This window comes from Dendropsophus ebraccatus, chromosome 6 (genome assembly GCF_027789765.1).
Source record: "Dendropsophus ebraccatus isolate aDenEbr1 chromosome 6, aDenEbr1.pat, whole genome shotgun sequence".
Classification (NCBI taxonomy): Eukaryota; Metazoa; Chordata; class Amphibia; order Anura; family Hylidae; genus Dendropsophus; species Dendropsophus ebraccatus.
Window position 1 is genome coordinate 104,430,450 of NC_091459.1, and position 23,890 is coordinate 104,454,339.

The 23,890-nt window shown below is 42.1% G+C and overlaps 1 protein-coding gene across 12 annotated transcripts in view; it reads left to right on the top strand.

Moving 5' to 3' along the window:
• KIF1A (kinesin family member 1A) overlaps nt 1–23,890 on the top strand; it is a 105,085-nt gene that overhangs the window by 65,724 nt on the left and 15,471 nt on the right. For 6 of the 12 annotated variants that reach the window (XM_069975489.1, XM_069975490.1, XM_069975491.1 and 3 more), the window contains exons 17-33: nt 1,228–1,307; nt 3,699–3,805; nt 3,886–3,969; nt 4,584–4,764; nt 5,149–5,221; nt 6,365–6,458; nt 6,657–6,805; nt 8,429–8,607; nt 9,591–9,728; nt 10,371–10,598; nt 13,280–13,398; nt 13,474–13,559; nt 13,935–14,070; nt 14,399–14,564; nt 14,905–14,995; nt 16,778–16,896; nt 20,065–20,120. In XM_069975489.1, coding sequence (XP_069831590.1) covers nt 1,228–1,307; nt 3,699–3,805; nt 3,886–3,969; nt 4,584–4,764; nt 5,149–5,221; nt 6,365–6,458; nt 6,657–6,805; nt 8,429–8,607; nt 9,591–9,728; nt 10,371–10,598; nt 13,280–13,398; nt 13,474–13,559; nt 13,935–14,070; nt 14,399–14,564; nt 14,905–14,995; nt 16,778–16,896; nt 20,065–20,120 — 2,086 coding nt within the window. The remainder of the gene's footprint in view (nt 1–1,227; nt 1,308–3,698; nt 3,806–3,885; nt 3,970–4,583; nt 4,765–5,148; nt 5,222–6,364; nt 6,459–6,656; nt 6,806–8,428; nt 8,608–9,590; nt 9,729–10,370; nt 10,599–13,279; nt 13,399–13,473; nt 13,560–13,934; nt 14,071–14,398; nt 14,565–14,904; nt 14,996–16,777; nt 16,897–20,064; nt 20,121–23,890) is intronic. The other 6 variants (XM_069975497.1, XM_069975498.1, XM_069975499.1 and 3 more) reach the window with 1 other exon arrangement.

Consider the following 23,890-nt stretch of genomic DNA (forward strand, 5'->3'; position numbering starts at 1 on the left):
TGTAGAAACACAATAACAGAATAAACCTATAATAATAAAAAATATATTTGTGATGGTGGTCAAAGGCTAAGGTTGTAAGTTTATCACCTATGTTTTAATCCCTCACATTCTCATTGCATGGGAATATCAGATCAACACGGCACCTCTGGAAATGTACTCAGAGCTTGTTGGGGTTTATTCCCCCAAAGAGGTTGGTGCAGTATTGGTGTGCTCCTTTACTTTCCAGCCTCTACTCTTCTTCGCTGCATGCATAATACAGTGAATGTCAAATGTTATACAGATGATCAGTGCATTTACTTTAAAGTGACCATCGAGGCTCCACGCTCTGTATTCTCACTTCATTTACGGCATCTTTCTCAATGGTGGCTTAGCGGTCTGTAGTTATTAATCATACTGCACTAGCTGATCCACCTCTTCATTCACTGACTTCCTGGTGAGTCTGTTATGGGCTTGTGCTGATACACAGCAGACAGTCAGAGGAGGCAGAGCAGGGAGGAGGGAGAGAGCAGGATGAACCAGTCACGAGACTGGTGGTGTGCACCTTAGGTTGTGCCAAATATCGGCAATGTTCCTAGGAATAATTGTCCTGTGCAAAGGAGCCAGCGATCGGCTGCTTGAATGTTTTGCATGGCCATTAAAATTATTATTATTGGCCACACATCTCCCTTTCTAAACGGTGGGTGTGCTACTGATAACAATGCATTTAAATGGCCTCACAAACAATTCAGCTATCATTCATGCGGCCCCATGATTAGCCGAGCCTTGCGATCTCACAGATCATTGCTCATTTCCTGCGTCTCGTTGAGCAATGTAAAAGGGCACTTACAATCCTTGTACATACAGAAGCCTGTATAAACAGTGGGTGACCATCCCCTATCAATGTTGCACTTCTGACTGGACAGTTACTTTATTGTTTGTAATGTAGAAAGATCCCTAAATATAGTGTGAGATTGCAGACTGTTTTGGAGGGCATGCACTTTTCCAAACTGAACCATGTGAACGTTGGTGGACTCTATACTGTTGGAACATACATCTTACATACTTTGCACCATTCTATCCTGAGTATTTGTAGATTCTCTTCTAAGGTAATAGTCAACACTTGCAGGCAGAACTTATATTGCTGTGCCTTGCTAGTTGTATTGTAATCTACTATTATATCTATTTGTTTCTATGACTACTGTATATTTTTGAATTCTATGTCTACCATACCTTTTTTGTGTTCTTCAGACTCCTCATCTTGTGAACCTCAATGAAGATCCTTTAATGTCTGAGTGTCTATTATACTACATCAAAGATGGTATTACAAGGTGAGTACAGTACTCTCTCCCTATTTCTTTTCTCCCTCATTTTTTAGTGTTTGGTTTAGCTTTTTATGTATACAGTCCATGGTGGGCATTTAGGATGTGGCACAGACGCCATTTTGTGGAGAATAGGTCCCAAATGTGATTATTCAGCCGATACCAACCGTTACGGACGATAATTGTTTAGTGTAATAGAAGACAACGATCAGCCAACATGCACCATGTTGTCTTTCAACAGGCTGAAACGGCAATGATCAGGGGCTTTAATAGGGGCTTTAGAACAATGCCGAAAATGCGACAATGTATTTACACAGGGAATTATGCAAACACTGAGATTGTATGAACAGAATCCCTAGTGTGCCATACAGTGGTGTATGGATGATCTTGTAAAATAATTATGTATGTAAGTATGTGAACTAAGAATAGGCCAAAAGGTGTGGATGTCCTACTCTTAGGTATTCTTTTCCTTAAAGGGGTAGTGCGGCGGTAAAGAATTATTCACAGAATAACACACATTACAAAGTTATACAACTTTGTAATGTATGTTATGCCTGTGAATGTCCCCCTTCCCTGTGTCCCACCACCTCCACCCGTGTACCCGGAAGTGTGGTTCGCTATACATACCTGTCACGTGCCGACCCCCGTCTCCGATCTTCAGTCAGTGACGTCTTCGGCCGGCCGGCGAACAGCTCCGACTGTCCCGAATGCCGGCCGCACTCTGCAGCGTCATCCGATGCTCAGCCGCGATTGGCTGAGCATAACTGTGCTCAGCCAATCGTGGCTGAGCGGCTGATGACGCTTTGAGAAAACTATATCACCCTTCCTTCCCCCTTTTTTTCTCTTGTTTGCTTTCCTCTATTTCTTTTTTATGTTCATTTAGGGGTTACCTGAGTCCTGACATATTGCACACCTCTGTACATTATATTGTATGTGATACACTGAAATGTGAAATCAACATGTCATATGTATTGCTGGCCAATTTCGCTAAGTCCTCATGAACTGACTGCATAGCTGATTTGTCCCTGCTACCTTTATATCATTACAGTAATATATACAATAAAATGCATCAATTCAAGGCCCCTGGTAGCAGTGGCAAATATGGGAAGACGACAGAGCTAGCCGGCGGCCAGTTGCAAAAGAAGGGTCACATGACTCCTGTTCTTCCACGCCCTTTCCAGCCACTGCTTATCAGTCATTTGTCTTAGTACTTTTGAGAATCTAAATCACTGCAGACTGTGAATAGAATTACCAGGATGGATTCTGAAGTGCATGCAGTTAAAATTTCTGATCAAAATTAGTCAAAAGCTGTAAAATAGATAGCACGATAGTTTATATTACAGATAATGACGCAAAACACCTTAAATTCAACCCAAGTGCTTTGTAAGACAATGAAATATAGTAGCGCCTATTACATAGCCCCATGCCTAGCTCGATATTCTGGATAAGCGAGTGCTGATCTGCTAGATTGGCGCTCACTTACTGAGTCTATTATACGCTCGACTATCATATGGCAAGGGCTGCATGGACATCATTGCCTTAAGTTTAAAAAAGGATAAAATAATAAATGTTATACATACCTGACCACACTCCCCGGCTCCAAGCTTTTGCCAGCTGCTGCTGGAACTTTAGAGGCGGTCTCTGAAGTGACAGGCCACTTAGCCAATTACTGGCCATCGCGCTGTCCCGTCTCGTCAAGTGACTGGCTGAGTGGCCTGCCACTTCAGAGACCGGCTCTGGAGTTCCAGTGGTTGCTGCGGGACTGGGCAGAATTTTGGAGAACACTGGGGACAGGTATGTATAAAGTTGTTTTTTTTTTTTTATTACACAGTCATCAGCCATCGGCCACACATTGCATGGAGCTATGAGCGGCTGGAGGCAGATGATTTTTCTGTGTGTTGAAAGACAACGATCAGCCGATGATCGTTACTTTGGATGAACGTTGTCTTTATTACATGGAGCCGAAACAGAAAACCTCTCTAGCTCTGGGCAGCTCATGATATTGACAGAGGTGGCAGCAGAGAGCACAATGTTAGGCTGGAAAGTGTACATCACTTCCTGCAGAACTTCCAGCAGCTGATAAGCACTGGAAGACTTGAGATTTTTAAATAGAAGTAATTTACAAAACTATAATATATATTTTTTTCTCTGGAGTATCCTTTTAAATACTAGGTAAGTTTCAAATTAGAAATTTAATAGAATGGAAGATGCATGAAAGACATCCAGGAGATGAAAAAGACTTGATATTAATAGAGGACAAAAGAAGGTCAGACAGGTTTACATAGAAAAAAATTTTTTTATTCTACAGCATGAGGAATTATGGTTTTCGTTCTGTTTCTCTACACATGATTATCGGGTATGTAATATGTGCATTATTATTATTATTTTTTTTTTTTACAGAGTTGGACGTGAGGATGTAGAGAGGAGACAGGATATAGTCCTCAGCGGACATTTCATCCGTGAAGAGCACTGTATATTCCGAAGTGATATCACACCTTGTGGATCAGGTAATAAGACCAGATAATTAGAATAGCAAAATTGTCACCTGTAATATTTGTTCAATGTTAATATTTCTGCTCTATTACAGTTATAGTGACACTTGAGCCTTGTGAAGGGGCTGACACATACGTAAATGGGAAGAAAGTGACAGATGCGTGTGTGCTGAGATCTGGTAAGAATTCATTCCCTGTTTATAATTATTAATAAAAAAAAGAATACATTCCCTGTGTTTAGCCCATGTGATAAATAAAATAAATAAAAAGAACCCAATAAATAAACTACATTCACAGATTACATTCTTGAGGCACAGAGTAATAAGCCAGTGTCTATACTTCCATGTTAGTAATCTTATAGGTTTTTCAATAATGATAGTGTTGGCTGAATTGCCAGCTAGAGTGTACAGCAAGGATAGGAAGTCAATTACAGGGAAGCATGAAATACCACATTAAAGTAGCAAAATAACTTTATTTACCAATATATGTTCATTTATTTCATAGCTGAAAATAGGTTTTATTGTTTGAAAGGTGTAAAGTTTAGATTCTATGACTGTTACAGTAAGAGGCTGTGGAAGTATAGTCATAATCATTGAAGGTGCTGATTCATCAGGTGTAGCTTGGTAAGGAGATGACTAGTCAATGATTTACTGAATTATATATTACTGGTGAATTTTTGAACCCAACAGACAGGGGAGGCACAAAATGCGTATGGCCCATAATATAGTTACCATCTTATTTCCTCCTGGTACCATGTAGAATATGTGTTACCAGTGTTCCTTTTTCCATTTAGGTAATCGAATCATTATGGGGAAGAGTCATGTATTTCGCTTCACCCATCCTGAACAAGCGCGCCAAGAGAGGGAACGTACTCCATGTGCAGAGACTCCTGTAGAGCCGGTGGACTGGGCTTTTGCTCAGCGGGAGTTACTTGAGAAGCAAGGTATAGACATGAAGCAGGAGATGGAGCAAAGGTGAGTCTGTAAGGAAAGACAGGTCCTGGAAAATGTCATATATGATCACATGCCAATATAGTCAAATTATTGGTGTTCTAGCAGCAACACCCACCAATGATGACTATAAATGGATCCATTGTCCATTCGGGTGGCTTTGTGTTCAAAACCACCTCTTCATCCTCACAAGCTTACTGTAATTTCTACTGATATCAATGAAATGTATACGACTTTTCTCAGTCTATGAAAACTAACATCTATGAAAACTAACTTTTTGGTTGGATTAGATGTCTATTTCATGACAGGATAAAGTTTATGACGTATTTACATGTTCACTCATACGTTAGACATTATCGTAATCCTCCTCTGTATAATAAAGCTATGCCTCTACTTTTTCTCCATCAGACTTCAGGAGTTGGAAGACCAGTACAGAAGAGAACGTGAGGAAGCGACCTACCTTCTGGAGCAGCAGAGATTGGTAAGAAGAACATAATATGTACAGTCTTGGTAATGCCAAAACACTGTTGTTCTCCATTAGGCTATGCTCACACAACGTTTTTTCAGCTCCGTTTAAAATGACGTCCATCACTTTGAGTCTAAAATAACAGACGTTATTCTAGCTTGGGGTTACTAATTGGCCTTTGGGTGTGGCTTAATTGAAAAGTCCATTGAATTTAATAGTAAAAATGGAGAAAGAACGGTGAAAAAAGAAAAACTGTGTGTGAACAACTAATAAAAAATGTCCGCTGTTTGCAAAAGACGTCCAAAAATAATGATCATATCCATTATTTTCACGCTCGCAGTAAAAACATCTGTTATTCAATACATTGTGTGCATTGGACGTCTGTCTTCCCATTGATTTCAATGCATTGCCATTGCAGTCAGTTAAATCGTGGCAAAACGGACATTTTTTTTAAATAGTGAAATTGGCCGCCTTTTTGACGTTGTGTGAACATAGCCTAATACAGGCAACCTATGGATACGAATGGGCACTGTGTCGGTGCTAAAATCTAACACTTCCCACCAGACCTCCTCATAGGTTACAGATAGAGATGAGCGAACCTGGAGCATGCTCGAGTCGATCTTAACGCGAACTTTCGGCATTTGATTAGCGGTGGCTGCTGAATTTGGATAAAGCACCAAGGCTATGTGGAAAACATGGATATAGTCATTGGCTGTATCCATGTTTTCCAGACAACCTTAGAGCTTTATCCAAGTTCAGCAGCCCCAGCTAATCAAATGCCGAAAGTTCGGGTTCAGCTCGACTCGAACCCGGTTCGCTCAACTCTAGTTACAGCTGATCACTGGGAATCTCACCAGATATTTGACACTTTGCATTAACTCATTCACAATAGTATTGCATATTTAACTATAGAGACAATGATATATGTACATAATATACACACACATATATATATATATATATATATATATATATATATATATATATATATATGTGTGTGTTCTGTAATGCCTTGGCTTCAATGGTGCAAGACAATAGCACTCACCAGTAAACCATGTTGTTTCGTACTTGAAGGCCTACATGCATAGTAGCCAGTTGACCTATCCCTAGCAAGGGGACAACATATAACATATACACTCCTTGTCATTTACTCTACAGGATTATGAAAGTCGTCTGGAAGCGCTACAAAGGCAGATGGATTCTAGATATTATACTGAGGTCACTGAAGAGGAGGAAGAACCTGAGGACGATGGTAAATATGCTAAAATATCTGATCTGCATTCAGATGAATAAACCCTTCACATGAAATAGTAGCAAAGCACTTTCCTACATATGATCCAACATGCACATTTTTGCGTGATAATCCTCATCTCATTGCACCAATTTGTCATACGACTATTTCTCTATGAGGGCTAACCTACAATTAAACATATATGTTATTATGCTTTAGTTCAGTGGACGGATCAGGAGTATGATCTGGCTCTATGGGCTTTTCGAAAGTGGAAATGGTACCAATTCACGTCACTGCGTGACCAGCTTTGGGGCAATGCCATCTTCTTGAAGGAGGCCAATGCCATCAGTGTGGAGCTAAAAAAGAAGGTAATACTGACTAAAGATTGGAGAAACCTTCAGGATGTCTTCCAACCCCAACCCCCTCTCTATTTACGTTATATTTTTGTGTTCTAGTTTTGTTAAGTTAAAAATGTTCATTGATGTTCTTAACATATGGAAGTATGTCTAGTTCCCTAAATTGGATAATTAAAGGGGTACTCCAGAAAAAAAAATTAAATCAACTAGTGTCAGAAAGTTATACAGACTTATAACTGACTTTTATATATATATATATATATATATAAACCTCAATCTGTCCAGTGCTTATCAGCTGCTATATGTTCTGCAGGACGCGATCTATTCATTCCAGCCTAATATGCTGCTCTCTGCTGTCACCTCTGTCCATATTTGCTCTGGACAGTTCCTGACATGGACAGAGGTGGCAGCAGGGAGCACATTTTCAGACTGGAAAGAATACACCACTTCCTGCAGGACATACAGCAGCTGATCCTTGGTTTATATTCAGTAACAGCAATTAAAAACCTGAACGCGTGAGCGCACCCCGATAGAGCACCAACATATTCCTTAGTGCCAATTATCTTACGGTTTCCTTTCCCTATCTCAGACACACATATATACATCTAGGCCAGTTTCATAGATTTTCTAGCATGTGGGAATACATAGGACTACCTTGAGGAAACCCGTGCCAAACATAGGGAAAGCATAAAACCCTACAACTATATAAATAAAAAATATTAGTAGATTATAACCAAAGAAGAGATAATAAATGAATCAGTTATTTACTGATTAAAGGGGTAGTGCGGTGCTAACCATTTATTTACAAAATAACACACATTACAAGGTTATACAACTTTGTAATGTATGTTATGTATGTGAATGGTCCCCTTCCCTGTGTTCCCCCCACCCACGCTAGACCCGGAAGTGTTGGTGCAGTATACTCACCGCATCTCGTGTCGACCCCCGTCCGCCATCTTGTGACAATAGCGTCGTCTTCGGGAGGCCGGCTGAACCGCTCCATCCGTCCCTCATGCAGGCCCCCCTCTGCCACATCACCAGCTGCTCAGCCGCGATTGGCTGAGCACAGTTATGCTCAGTCAATCGCGGCTGAGCAGCTGATGACGCGGCAGAGGGCGGCTGGCATGAAGGACGGATGAAGCGGTTCGGCCGGCCTCCCGAAGACGATGTCATTGTCCCAAGATGGCGGACGGGGGTCGACACGAGATGCGGTGAGTATACTGCACCAACACTTCCGGGTCTAGCGTGGGTGGGGGGAACACAGGGAAGGGGGCCATTCACATACATAACATACATTACAAAGTTGTATAACCTTGTAATGTGTGTTATTTTGTGAATAAATGTTTAGCGCCGCACTACCCCTTTAATAGTTATGATCATATGTCAATATATATATATCTATCTCCAGAAAGTAAAGCAACTTACTTGCAGCAAATAGCTGGATGTATGAGACAACATTTGAACTTGCAATATGTAGAAACATGGGGGGCCCAGCCTTGCATAGTAAAATTCACTGGCTGTTTTATTAGACACCTGCTCTACCTAACTATAATAAAGAGCAATGCATCTTTCTACTGTCCTACCATTTCCTATAGGTATAATATCCTAACATTGCAAACTCCTCTGTCTTTCCAGGTCCAGTTCCAGTTTGTGTTGCTGACTGATACTCTGTATTCACCACTACCACCTGACTTGTTGCCCCCTGATGCCCACTCAGAGCGTGAGAAGCGTCCTTTCCCAAGAACCATTGTGGCTGTGGAAGTTCAAGACCAGAAAAATGGTGCAACTCACTACTGGACGCTTGAAAAACTCAGGTAACCTTTGTGCTTTATTTGAATAAAGTGACTAGTAGAGATGAGCAAACCTGTGTTCGTCCGAACCCGAGTCCTCTGCGTTTGATTACCGGAGGTTGAAGAAGTTGGATGCAGCCGTAAGGTTGCCTGAAAAACATGGATACAGCCATAGGCCATAGAGGTCTCTCTAGGGCTGCATCCAACTTTCAGCCTCTGGTGATCAAATGCTGAGAGTTCTGGTTTGGACAAACAGAAATGTGCTTGAGGTTTGCTCATCTCTAGTGACAATGTTAACTGTACTATGATATTTTTCATTGCTTATAAAAGTAGCCCAATGGTGGAAATTACCAACATAGAGGAGGGTTGTCTGCTCTGGATCCCCCCACACAATGAACCAGTGGAGAAAAAAGCTCTGTACTGGAAAATAAAAGAAAAATAAAATAATAATATAGTATATAAATTTGAAATTAGCTCATAAATAGGGATAGTCCACCTACTGAGATGGTAGTTTCCAATTTTAATGTTTATACCCAATACAAGCTAGCATAGATCTAGGGGAACATTTATGAAATGCGCCCCTTCTCCCTGGCGTCTGCCTCCGAACGCCTGGCTCGCCCAAAGGGCGGACTGACAGAGCTTGGGGTGTGTGAAAAGGCAGGGAGAAGGCGTGGCCTCCTCCCACGCCTCATTTATCATGATTTACGCCTCCTCGCAGGCGTAAATCATGATGCAAATCTACACCTGCTGGAAGCAGGTATAGATTTGGTACGCAGGTCATATATTAGGCCCTGCCCCCTTTTCTTCGGCCGGATTCACTAAGAGGCGTATGCTTCTTAGTGAATCCTGCCGGAGAAAAGGGGGCAGGGCCTAATATAAGACCGACGTACTTGGCGTCTTCGAAAATCCCCACCCTTGTGTTCGGGGAAAAGGTAGCTCATTGGATAGTACTTACATCTATTACAGTGTCCTTCCGTTTCATCAACCATACTTCACTATGTTCACAGGCAACGCTTGGACATGATGCGTGAGATGTATGACCGTGCAGCTGAGCTTCCATCTGGACTGACTGAAGACTGTGATAATGTAGTGACTGGAGGAGATCCATTCTATGATCGCTTCCCCTGGTTTCGCTTGGTGGGCAGGTAAGTTGCTCTTTTGTCCCAACATGGATACACTGCAAGTTCTCTTGGAAATCCGATAAACACATTTGGTTAGAAATTAAGCTCCCTGTTTACGCTAGTAATGCCTTATGTACCCAGGGCTTATGTATTGGGTTCTTGATTGTCCAATAAATAAATGCAGATTTGCTTTCTATTACTAGAACTCTACACTTGATTTATTATTAGAAATTTTCGGTTACTAAAATCCATTGGTAACAAATCGTGAGATGTAGAAAAATCTGGCTACATAACTGTATAGATCCAATGAGGATACCATTATTCATTGGAATCAGACACAATAAATAACACTGATCGTTGATAATCTACTGTTCTCTTCTAACAATATCTTGATTCATTAATGTAAGCTTATTTAGCAGGGAAAATTTTTCTTTCTGCTCTCGACCTTGCTTACTCATTCTTCCCTGTTCCACAACTTTTCTCTGTCCATTGGTTTGTAGCCTTTCACTCATAAACTTCTATTTTTCTGTGTACCCCTGCTATTTTTTATATCACCAGTTTGTATTCCCAAGCCCTTTTCCAAGCTCCCTTGGGTTTTCCAGCCCTGGTGTGGAATTATCAATTCTGTTTCATACTAACCTCCACCCTCCCCCTTTCTGATCTCAGCTCACCCTTATTCACCACATGCATGAGCGACAGCATGGCCGAAATAACCCCCTCCCCCACCCTCTCAAGCCCTGGCTCCGAGGGCCCTGAGCCAGCCTCTCAACTTGAAGAGGAGGAGGGTTTGGAGTATGATGAGGAAGAGGAAGACGGATCCCAGAAGCATCTCTGCTGTGCTGTCAGATCCGACCCGTTTCACGACCGTTCCCCTCTGTTCAGTGTAGTGGGAAGGTTCGTCAGGTCTGCCCAGAGCATGCTGGGAAGCAACCAGCTCTTTCAGGGTGATATTCTTCCCTACAGCCGCACTGCTGGTGTGCACCAACGTCCAAGGTCTCAGACCATCTTATAGACCTGCAATGCAAAGTAGCACCATGCAATAGGTCACTTTTTTACAATATGACTTGGTTCTCTAATAATTAGTTATTTATCCTCATCCAAACAGTAATTGACAATATACACATAATATCAAACTTTTTCGAGCTCTCTGACCAGTCATGTTGCTAATGTATAAGCAGGGGGCTACTGGAAAGCGATCTATACAGCATTGCAGGGAAATGTAACACTAGTACATAGCAAAAACAATAGCATCTCAGCCTCTCTTCCCTGTTGAATGACTTTTACATAGGTCACAAAGTTTAACCCTTTCACGACCTGGGATCATTAATTCCTCAATGCCCAGGTCATTTAAATACATCAGCTTATGGGATCATAATGATCCCATAAGCTGATGTCCCTTGAGTCTGCCCCCTCTCCGCTGTCCCCTGCCGCTGTGCTTTCCCTCCTGACCCCCACCGGCTTCCGTAGCCTGAGGCTTCCAGTTTCCATGGCTACCATCGGGGCTCTGCGATCACTTCGCAGAGCCCCGATGGACACTGGACAGAGAATTCTCCCTCTGTAGAGGGAGAATTATCTGTCTGGAGCCCTATAGATGATGCGGTCGTGCTGACCGCAGTATCTATAGGGTTAACTCTCAGCACTGGAGCGTGGCTCCGATGCTGAGAGTTGCGTTGGGACCCCGACTATTACCGATAGCCAGGACCCGCCAGGGATGACACAGGCACAGCTCCTGCGCCTGTGTCATCCTGGATCGTTAATTAACGTCGCTGCAGCTTCAGCTATGGGCTGCAGCGACGTTAATTAACAGTGGAGCGGCGGGAGGGAGTTAAAGAGCATGCTCACAAACATGTGCCATAAAAAGAAATGGGGTCTGGAGATGTTCGTAGTGTCTAGGTCCATGTGGCTTGCCTTAATGTATATAAATAGAATTTATAAAATAAAGAAAAAAGAAATAGACTGGAAAAAATTCTAGTATCTGGATTCAATCAGTAAAAACAAATCTAAGCGATATATTCTCTTTAACGGTTTAGCCTAAATACTTGAATAGGAGAGTCTACTGTATATAGTAAAAGAAAAATATAAACTATCAACAAATGATTTCAGTCTAATAAAGCAGTGTTAACTGATATAATAGTTTACAGGCACCTTATACACGGAGCAGTATCATGCTGGTCCCAGTGCTCCCATACTAGTGTTTTCATTTTATGATACGTGCTTTGAAGAACAAATACATTGCAGGCCATTGTGATAGGGAAGGAGCTAATGATCCCTAAACAGTCTTAAATGACTAATACATGGAAAACTAATTTACAATACAAACTAGGTGCTGTCTGTTTTGGATAATACCAAATAATCTGTGAGGCAAAGACCTCTGCCATTGGGGAAGAGTCATGAGCCCCCCCCCCCCCCAATAGACATTACATGGCTGGTTGTTGATATATGGAGAATATATACGCTGAACCACCAGACTTGGAGAAGATGACCAGAACGAGAGAATTACCACACAGCCATTCTTCAGCTTACCCTGAGATTCTAGGGGATGGGGGGATTTTATATACACCTAGTATACCTATACACAGCACTCACTTGTCTATCCCCACTGCATTTTGTGTTATTAAAATACAAATGAAACCTTTCATACCTTGCTAACCTTGCTACTTTTATAATGATAACTTTTATTATGTCAACTGTCCCACCACAAGTAAAATTCAAGGTGTTTACCACATTCAGAAAGGACAGCCAATATGTTCCAATAAAATACCATAGAAGTTTATTCTCTCTAATGTATTGTAGTTTTATAGTCAGGCAGACATCTCACTGTATGTCCATGGCATGCCAACCGCAGCAGATTCAGTATTATATAATAAATTCAATACATTTTACTGCCATGGACAGTTGCACTATATGGTGTGATTTATAAGGACCATCTTTACCAACAATCTAAGGAAAGAGCTGGCTCCTTCTCATAGGTCTCTGTTTCTTTTTGCTTTGTTCTCTTTTTCTTTGATTTGTTTCAGGTTTTTGCCGGCACACCCATACACCTTTATGCTCTTCTGCTGGCCTTTCCCTCACACAGAACACCAGGGTCCAGATGGCCCTCCTCACTGCCTCCAACCCTCCCTCACCTTCACGTTCCTCCCCATGTTTATCAGTGTTCACCACCTGGTCTGTCTTACCATCCCATTCCCCTATTTTCTGCTGTGGCTGACCCACTTACCCACTAGCTGCTAGTGGCTGCCCACCTCACATATGTGTTTTTAGCTTGGCAGCTCTTGTTGTGGTGTGAGCTGTATCCCTCCAACTAAATAATTGCATTGTGTATCCTGACCTTTTCTTTCTTGTTTTTCTTCACCCTTTTCATTCCTTTCTACCTCTTACTTTCTCAATGATTCTTCATCCTCCATCTCACTCATAACTGGTCCTATCACGCTATCCCTCACCTCTGTGCTCATCTCATCATCAATCTCCACCATTCCACGTCCTACTGTCCTGGTCTCCTTCTCTTCCATCTACTTCTACTGTTTTCCTTCTACCTTCTCTTTCTCTCCTCCCGTAACCTATCTCCCACTCTGCAGGGCCTTTGTCTACCTGAGCAACTTGCTGTACTCTGTACCTCTGGTCCATCGAGTCGCTATCGTTAGTGAAAAAGGAGAGGTGAAAGGATTCCTACGTGTTGCGGTTCAGGCCATTTCTGGTAAGGACTGCCAAAGCTCTCATATGGTAAAAAAACTTTTGTTTGTAATTGTGATAAGTTACTGTTTGCTTTCAGCGGATGAGGAAGCCCCTGACTATGGCTCTGGAGTTCGGCAATCTGGAACAGCCAAAATCTCCTTTGATGATCAACATTTCCAAAAGGTGAGAAATGTTCACTCAGGCTAGGTTCACACTATGTAAAAATGATGGACGTCTTGCATAACAATGGGTGTCATTGTGCAAATAATGTCCATTATTTAAAGAATGCGGATGATGGATGTTATTATGAAAGAAGGGCGTTATTTTTTACATAGTGTGAACCTAGCCATTTCCATTTTATTTAAAGCTTATAGTAATAGATTTTAATGCTGGTTGTTCTTCGTTATCTTCATACAGGTTTTTTTTTTTTTTTGTTAATCTTTCAATATTTATTTAATTAATATAATTAAGCTAAATGACTCAAAATCATTTAGCATTAGAAGATTTTTTTTTACAGATTTTTTTGTGTCTAACTCTTTTTTATACCTTTTCTGGCAGTTCCAGGCAGAGTCCTGTGCAGGTATGACCCGCTCAGGCACATCTCAAGAGGAGTTACGAATAGTTGAAGGGGGACAAGGCCAAAACCCAGATTCTGGCCCAAGTGCAGATGAGGTCAACAACAACACTTGTGCAGGTAAATATAACACCTGGGTCTAGTGAAGAACACTGTGATAGTGCTGTGGTGTACAGAAGAACCATAGACAGCAATATAAGCTCATACTCAGAGTTGGATAATACAAGACTTCGACTTACTACTGATTTTACATGGAAGGCACATGCAGATGACAATAAGAATGCATAGCACTATGGAAGCTCTCAAGTATCGACATTGCTAAGGCAGATCCCTGCATATTGGTTTAGGCCAGAGAATGATTATAAGAATAGGACATGTGAAGTTACTGTATGCTTATTACAGCTTTTGCATTTCTAAATATAATACTATGCTCTTATTTGTCTCCCAGCTTCTCAGCAGGCTGCTCTCCTTGACAGTCCTATAAAAGCTTCTCTTGACCTCACAGATGGAGGTGGTCATCCACTAAAACTGGGCACCATGTTTACATTCAGAGTGACCGTCCTGCAAGCATCTAGCATCCCTCCGGAATATGCCGACATATTTTGCCAGTTCAAGTTAGTGTCTAGATGAGTCATAAAACTTTACTTGGAAATATTAAATGAATGAATGTGTGTAACCAGTAGTAATGAGCACAACTGGAGCAAGCTCTAGTCTGACTGTTCAGCATTGGAAAATCTGTGGCTGAAGAAGCTGGATGCAGCCCTACGGCAGGATCCATGTTTTTCCGGACTCTAATTTTTTCAGCCACTGGTATTCAAATGGCTAAGAATCGGACTTGCGCATGCTTGTGTTGCTCTCATCTCTAGTAACCACTGAAAAGATTCAAGTACGATGCAAGGAGTTATGCCTTTTATCCTGAAACACATGCAAGGTAATAAATCTTATATCTTATAGCTTCATACACCGCCATGATGAGGCATTTTCTACTGAACCCTTAAAAAACACCGGTCGAGGACCACCCCTTGGTTTCTACCATGTCCAAAATGTAAGTCAATGGGCGGTATATAAATGATGGTTTGTTAGAAAATTTTATTAAAGCCTATGGACTCCTTTGTAAACATTTTTAAAATTCTTGCTGCATGCATAGTATGTCGGGAAAACACTTTCCCCATAGGTATTTTTTGCTTCCTTTGGCGTCTACAGCCTCTGCAGCTTGCTGTGTGAGCTTTACTTTCTCTCTATACTTTCTCTCTCTCCTGCAGACTGCATCGTATCTGTTCTCCTTTCTTTCTCCAGCTTGTCTACTATCAGATGTGTGTAACTTACTTTTCCTCGCTGCTGCTAACAGTAAGGCCTTATTCACATGAAGTCCCATAAAGTAAAATATGACATGGCCTAGTGCGGAGCGTGATCATGGCACGGATTTCCCAATACAGGTCTATGGGATCAGTGTTTTTCATGGATTCCATGGATGCCACATCCATAGAATCCATTAAAAACACTGATGTGATGGCTCTAGTACTGAAATTATTTGGGTTGGGGGGGGGGGGGTGAAGGCAAACAGGCAGTGACTCCCTAGCCCACACAGATTTTGACTCTCCAGCTCCCCATCGCCCCCTCACCTACCTTACCTCACAGGGTCTCCTTGCTGCCTCAGTGACAGCCTGCATGGGGGGTCAGCTTACCCAAGGGGCGGAGCTTGCTAGCAGACATAAATTACAATCCTTAAAAATCAATGGATGTGTGAATGAGGCCTAAGAGAGCAGAAAGTCCATTTGACAGACTTGTTCTTTTCTTTTTCTTCTCGAGCAGCTAAATGAAAGTTGCTTTATTACTAGAGATGAGTCCATCCGAAACCGAACTTTCGCCATTTGATTAGCGGTGGCTGCTGAAGTTGGATAAAGCCCTAAGGCTATGTGGAAAACATGGATATAGTCATTGGCTGTATCCATGTTTTCCAGACAACCTTAGAGCTTTATCAAAGTTCAGCAGCCACAGCTAATCAAATGCCGATCGTTCGGGTTTGGATGGACTCGAACCCGAACCCGGTTTGCTCAGCTCTATTTATTATACATAAAGGAAACAGATCAAGAAAACAAAAATAGGTGCAAAGATGTCCATATCCTTTTAAAAACATAAATTAACAATTAAGATTGATAACCAAAGAAATTGTACAATTGGATAGAGGTATACAAAAAACTTTATTACAATAAATCAATTCATAAGAACAGACGGGGGCTGTTGTGCCAGACAAGGGGGTAAGATTTCAGTGTGGGTCCTGTGGTATAATTACTTTTTCTGTATGGATATATAAAAATTTCTGCCTGTATTTTGGGTTTATTTCCAAATTTATTTATTTGTTGCACTGTTGCATGCTCCCTGGGGTCACATACAGTCTCCGCTCTATGTGTATGTATGCACTTTGTTTAATTTCATCTACTTGGCTTTTAATCACTTGTTATGAGCTCTTCTTGCCATACAAACAATGACCACTAGATGGTAGTGTTTCATTAACTTCTACCACAGTATACTTGTTTTCCATTTCTGTTATGCCACACTGACATCATCCTCCCCCTCTGGTTTGACCTCTGTGTTCTATCCCATACTTCATTTTAATCTGTTCTTATGAATTGATTTATTGTAATAAAGATTTTTGTATACCTCTATCCAATTGTGCAATTTCTTTGGTTATCAGTTTTGTATTTTTGTTGCACAGTAGAATACTGTAGGCAGGACTTTGTAGGTTTTCTAACAATTAAGATTGTTTGCCTCATAAAGTAGAAAAGGGATGTAGGACATATTGTAACCCACAGTCTTTTTGTATTAGATTGCAGTGGAGGTTACCCAGTCCTTTGTGGAATATGTGAAGACGCAGCCAATTGTATTTGAGGTATTTGGACATTACCAGCAGCACCCATTCCCTCCATTGTGCAAAGATGTACTGAGGTAAGTTCTCTGGAATGGATAATCCCTAATAATTGCACACTTCTGGCAGCACCACTATACAGTGACACCTGTACACCTTCATTCACCCCCTAATTCAGGCCAGATTTCATGTGATAAATTTTCAGTTGACCATATATAATTTATGATATCCAATTTCTTTGAGGAGATCGACGCTATAAAACTCCACTTTTCAATGCTATGGCTGATTGTCTTAAAGGGGGAGATTTATCAAACATGGTGTAAAGGGAAACTGGCCCAGTTGCCCCTAGCAACCAATCAGATTCCACCTTTCATTTTTCAAAAAGTCTGTGAGGAATGAAAGGTGGAATCTGATTGGTTGCTAGGGGCAACTGAGCCAGTTTCACTTTACACCATGTTTGATAAATCTCCCCCGAAGTGTTTAACTCTACTCTGTTAGGCCTAGATCAGGGCTCAGTGGGTGGTGATTAACATAAAGATTAAAGGGGTGTTGCGTTCAAACATAATTTTTCCTATTTTCCTTGGTGTGACCAGGGCCGCTTCTGCCACGAGGCAGAATGAGTATTCCGCCTCAGGCGGCAGATTCTTGCGCCCTGCAGGGGGCGGCAGACAGCAGCCCTGCAGCCGCTCACCTGTCCTGCGCCAGCCGCCCGGTCCCACCACCAACGCTCACCCCTGTCCCCCGCCGAGCTCCCGTGCTGTCAAGTCAGCAGCTTTCATGGTCCTCCAGCAAGTTGTGAGTGCCCGGGGTCAGCGGGGGCCGCGATGAGCTGGGACAACGGTTATCGTTGGCGGCAGGATGGCGGCGATGACAGCCGCTGACTGACGGCGCAGGAGCACGGCAGGGGACAGCAGTGAGCGTTGGCGACGGGAGTGCTGCGGCAGGACAGGTGAGCGGATGCACGGCTGGAGCGCGCGCGCGCGGGGGGGGGGTGTTTGTATAGGGGGGTGGCGGGTACGTGTTGTGGTCCGGGGGGGGGGGGTGGTGCTAGTGAGGGGGCGGCCGCCTGTGGTTTGCCTCAGACGGCGAAGACCCCGGAATCGGCCCTGGGTGTGACTAACAATTCTTTCCATACATGTCATTATCCTTTCGGTCTCCTTCTTTCTGGTGAAGACCCAAAAATCTGTGTGAGCTTTTTTCTCCCTCTCCTTCCCCCTTCCTTCCAAGATGGCTGATCAAGTCCCTGTCAGGCTTTTTCTTCAACTTTGTAGATTCTTTGTAATGCTGGGAGGGTTAAAATTAAAGTCAAGTTGCTGATGAACTCACTGTGATTATCTCTCCTGGCATTACAAAGTTGCAGATAGGGACTTGTTTATATCAGCCGTCTTAGAAGGGAGGGGGAGGAGGGGGAAGCTGAGAGAAAAGCTCACACACAGTTTTTCATGTCTTCAGCAGAACGTAGCAGCTCAGAACTGGGAGAAGGAGACTGAATAGATAATAACAAGTATGGAGTGAATTGTTAGTCTCACCATGGGCAGCAACATATGAAAAGTTATGTTTGAGTGGAATACCCCTTTAACCCCTTAGCGGCCCATGACGTATCTGATACGTCATGGTGCCGCGGGGGGTGTTCAGAGCGGTGCTGATCCCGGCTGACTTGTGCAGCCGGACAGTGCCTCTATTAGCAGGCGCGGGTCCCGTTTCTGTGCCGGCTAATTAAGCCTCTAAGTGCAGCTGTCAAACCTGACAGCTGCACTTAGATGCTGTGCTCTCCCTGTCCCTGGTGTCTAGTGGGACGGATCTCCCCCCAATCGTAGGGGGGGGATCCGTTCTGCTGCCCGTGCCAGGCCTCAGCGTCAGAAAGACGCTGATCCCGCCTCGGCTATAGATTGCTATGGCCTGCAGCAGGCCATAGCAATCTATGACCGATCTGATGGATCTTTGCTGTGTATATACACAGCATTGATCTCTATGAGAGATCAGTGCTTTTTATATACAAGTCCCCCAGGGGGACTTCTAGTTAAAGTAAAAATAAAAGTAAAAAATTTTTTTATTAATAAAAAATCCCCTCCCCCATTAAAAGTCCAAATCACCCCCCTTTTCCCATTTTATAAATATAAATAAACATATTTAGTATCGCCGCGCGCGTAATCACCTGAACTATTAATCACATTCCTGATCTCGCACAGTAAACGGCGTAAGCGCAAAAAATCCCAAAGTGCAAAATTGCGCATTTTTGGTCGCATCAAATCCAGAAAAAAATTTATAAAAAGTGATCAAAAAGTCGTATATGCGCAATCAAGGTACCGATAGAAAGTAAACATCATGGCGCAAAAAATGACACCTCACACAGCCCCATAGACCAAAGGATAAAAGCGTAATATAAGCATGGGAATAGAGTGATTTTAAGGAACATATATTTGTTAAGCCATCAGATACAAGAAAAGTTATACATGTTACACATCGTTGTAATTGTAACGACTTGAGGAACATGCATAACAAGTCAGTTTTACCATAAGGCGAATGGCGTAAATGCAAAACTCCCCGAAATCAAAACAAATTCCTTTTTTTTTTCAATTTGACAGCGCAAATGATTTTTTTTCAGTTTTGCAGCATATGTTATGGAAAAATAATGCCTGTGATTGCAAAGTACAATTGGTTTCGCAAAAAATAAGGGCTCATATGGGTCTCTAGGTGAAAAAAATGCAAGCGCTATGGCCTTTTAAACATAAAGTGGAAAAAGCAAAAGTGCAAAAACGAAAATTGGCTTTGACCTTAAGGGGTTAAACATTAGTAAGGCGATCATCATTCACTTCCCACCGAACGATTCATAACACAGTGTATACATTTTGTCAGATGTGTTCCATAAAACCAAGGGCCACTCTTGTCTGTATGTGTGACCTTAAAGGGACATTAAACCTAGAAATGACTAATAATATTATTGGGATTGCAGTATTGCAACAAACAGTCTGCAGTATTCTGTGGATGTTCTTGAAACAATGATTCTTGTAGAACTCTCACAGAGAATGCTGGGCTTATTCTGCTTCTAATCTGTTGCATTTTTGGCTGGGGAACAGCTGATGCGCCGGACTTAGCCAGGGGGGTGGGGTTAAATAATATTTTTGTTCTCCTGCAAACATGGAAATGGGTGTTGAGAATTTTACATATTTTTTTATACATTTTACCCATTGCCAAATAACCTACTGTATATATGTCTTCTTTAATGAATGTATATTTTCTTCCTACAGCCCCCTGCGTTCCTCCAGACGTCTTCTTCCCAGGGTCATGCCACTATCCAAACCAGGTAACAAGATGCATCATGTGTGGCCAAAGATTTGATATTGAAATGGATTCATTCTTAGCATACACACTCAATACATTCTGTATACGATTATTAAGTAATTTATATCATTTTATTACCATAGCTCTATTATCTATTTAGTAGTACAAGTCTATAAACTTAATGCTGTTGAATTCATATACTAGGCTCCACTCACACCTAATTTTAATAATGTAGCAATTGGCGCTTTGACTTTATTTTGCAAATGGTCCAGATGGGCATTGACTTTAAGGCTATGTTCACACAATGTAATACAGCGGCTGTAGTTTACTATGGCCGCTGTATTCAGCTGCAAACTACAGCCGGTGTACTACATGTTCCTGTGGCCAACACTGCCATATCGGCCGCAGGAATATTACCTTTTTCACATTTGGATTGCAGGAACCTTTGGGTGTGCCCACAATCCAATTAATCATTGAACACAAAGTAAATTACACCCGGCAGCCATACTTTACATTGTGTGTGCAACTATTTTCAACAACAGCTGTAGTGTATACTGTGTGAACACACTACGGCCATTGTTGCATTGAAATCAATGCAAACATATTGATTCAGTTAACAACGGCCGTTCTTTTCACTGGAAAGAATTAATTCATTGTATGAACATAGCCTTAATGGTGTCTGTTGAGAGTCCTGCTCACCAGGTTATTCTTACCATCAACCAGCTAAACAAAAAAAAAACTATAACTGGGACCTTGTAGCACAAGTGCGACAGAGCTTTATATGAACAGGAAATCATAGCTGAATTGAGGATGAGGATGGGCTATGTCAATGAGTTACACAGAAAAAAAAATCAGTTAGGGGGGCATTTATTAAATGGTGCTGATTTTTTGGTGCAGATGGGCCTCTGCACGTGCCGCATTTAACATTTTTCAATAGGAAAAAAGTCAATGAAACCTCCACCAGCTTTGAGCTGGCTTAGGTTTCACTATGTGCGCACAGAGGGGCTCTGGTGGGCACAGGATTTATGTAGGGGCATTGGGTCTCTACTTAAATCCTGCGAGCTTCTGCGCCACGGGACGTTTTCAAGCTCAGCGCAAAAAAAGCCGGATTTAATAACCGTCCCCATTAAGCCCCTAATACAAGGGGCGATCTCTCGGAGCAAGCGAGCGCCGACCTGTCAGATCACTGCTTGCTTTTCCCTCATTTCCCATGCATTGGAAGCTGGAAAAAAGCGACTCTGTACCCACAATCTGAAACCCCTAAACCGCTTGTACCGTCAGATATCTGCTTTTACTCCAAGATCTGTCCTGGGGTCCGTTCGGCAGGTGATGCAGTTATCTTGCAGATCTTGGATTAAAAGCAGCTATCTGACGGTATGAGTGGTTGTGGGGGAGGGGGGGTTCAGATTGTGTGTACAGAGTCACTTTAAAGAAGTTATCCAGCGCTACAAAAACATGGCCACTTTTTCCCCTCTCTTGTCTCCAGATTGGGTGGAGTTTGGAACTCAGTTCCATTGAAGTAAATGGAGCTTAATTGCAAACCACACCTGAACTGGAGACAAGAGAGGGGGGAAAGTGGCCATGTTTTTGTGCTGGATAACTGCATTAAGGATTGTAGTGACTTTAACACTGGCCATATTGTGATGGATACATGACGGGGTCACCATAACACCATAAACATATGGGTCACCATAACAGCAGGTCTTCTGGGGTTTAAGCCACCAATGACATTTAATCAGGGAGCTCAGTGCCTCAAACTACAGGCCCATCTGTCATCTTGTAGATTTACAAATACAAAAATACTCCTGAGTTGTCTTACTAGAGCATCTACTTTCCCAATGCCCTATGATAGACATCACAGAGAGAGCTGCTTGTCTTAGGACCACCACCCACCACCAGTATCCTGAGCAGAGAGCCCAACCTCTTCATATATTACATGGAAGACCTTGGCAAGCTGCAGCTTTGCTGCTATAGAAGGCTTGTTTTGATGACATGATTATTATTATTGTATGCCTTCAGAATAATTGTATTTCTTTTTTTATAATATCACAATAAGACGCCATGTGAATTTCCCTTTGTATTTTTTTTCTAACACGCACTATTTTTTTTTTCTTCACTCTCACTATTTACTGAACTAATTATAATCTACAATCTATTTCTATGGCTCCTTTCAATGCAACTCTATTGGCTGCTCTCCATAGGCTTGCATGCCCCATTTCTTCCTCCTTCATTACACTCTACTTTCCATATGCTGAGTTCACTGGTCCCTATACTATCTGCAGAGGAGGAAAACCTAAGCAGCTGTATTCTAAGCTCAGTTAAAGGGCCAGCACAACATGAGCCTTCAGTGCTAAGAATGGCTGGTGCTGTGATGAAGGCGCAGAAACATGGTGCGTTTGGATCCTCTTAAGGTCACTGACTCTGTGTGTGTTGCACTTTAGCCTCCTTGTTGCATGGGCGGTGTGTCCTTCACCACTACACTATATAAGCTGTGATTGTTAGTACACTGGGTGCTTTCACACCTCTGGGTGCTTTCTTTTCTGTGGATTTATAGTTGTTTGCAGCTTTGTTCCTCGTGACCTCCAGGTTAGCTTTTAGTCTTAACTAGAAATGAGTGAACTTTGAGTACGTCTTTGACTTTGTCTGTAACTGAACTCTTGGCATTTGAATACTAGTGGCTGAAGAAGTTGGATACAGCCATAGGCCACATTCACACAACGTAAGTTTACATTAAACAATGGCTATTTTTGCAGCTTTGCAACAATGGCCGTTATTTAATGACGGGACGATTGCATTGAACTCTATGGAATCCCAGCCGGAGTGTATACACACTGTTGACATGACTGTTGACATGTCAATTTTGTGCGCCCACTATTCATTGAATAATGGACACACAAAATTGACAGTGCAGACAATGTAAAGTGCAGCTCTGGCCGCACTTTATATTGTGTGCTATGGTTAATTGGAATGCGTCCGCATTCCAATTCAAAAGAAATGAAGTTCTCCCAGCCGATACTGCAGTTCAAAGACGTTGGCCGCTCAGTGACACATCACAGAACTGCCACTTTCTTACAGCGTGTGAACCCAGCCATAGGCTGTATGCATGTTTTCCAGAACTCCCTAGGGCTGCCTTCAGCTTCTTCAGCCTCTGGTAATCAAATGCCAAGAGTTCGAGTTCGGACAACCCCGATCATACTCAATGTTTGCTCATCTCTAATCCTAATCCTGTAATTGTAACCAGAAGAAGCAGATACTGTATACATAGCAAGACCCAACTAGCAGTAACAAATTACTGGGAGAGTCTAAGAAACTTATTACCTTCTTTTATAATCAGAACTGTGGTTAAATAAGAAAAAAAACTATAGATTATTATTTCAATAATAAGCAACACATTATATATAGACTTACAATGGAGCCCTTCTCCCACAACGGGATGGAAATCTCAGCGAAACCGGGAATGATGAAATCCAATGTGTATATTGTAATTCCTCACGTGTTGTTCTGCTGAAGATTCTAGGTCCCCTTTTTCAGCGTTCTGCTTACTGTCGAGTATTTAAAGTATTTAGCTTAATTCCAATCGGTTTATATTGGGAATAATTACAAAGCAGGATTCAGTGCATTCCTGTGTCTCATATCTACATTAGATTCTACAGATTTGGACCAAGACAATATTATTTCCAGAATTACTCTGTGCAGTGCATGGAAGCTACAGTATTTATATTACATTTATATTATTCACACTTCAGACTCCTGATATTAGTGAGGTTTGCACATTCTTAGCCATTTCTCAAT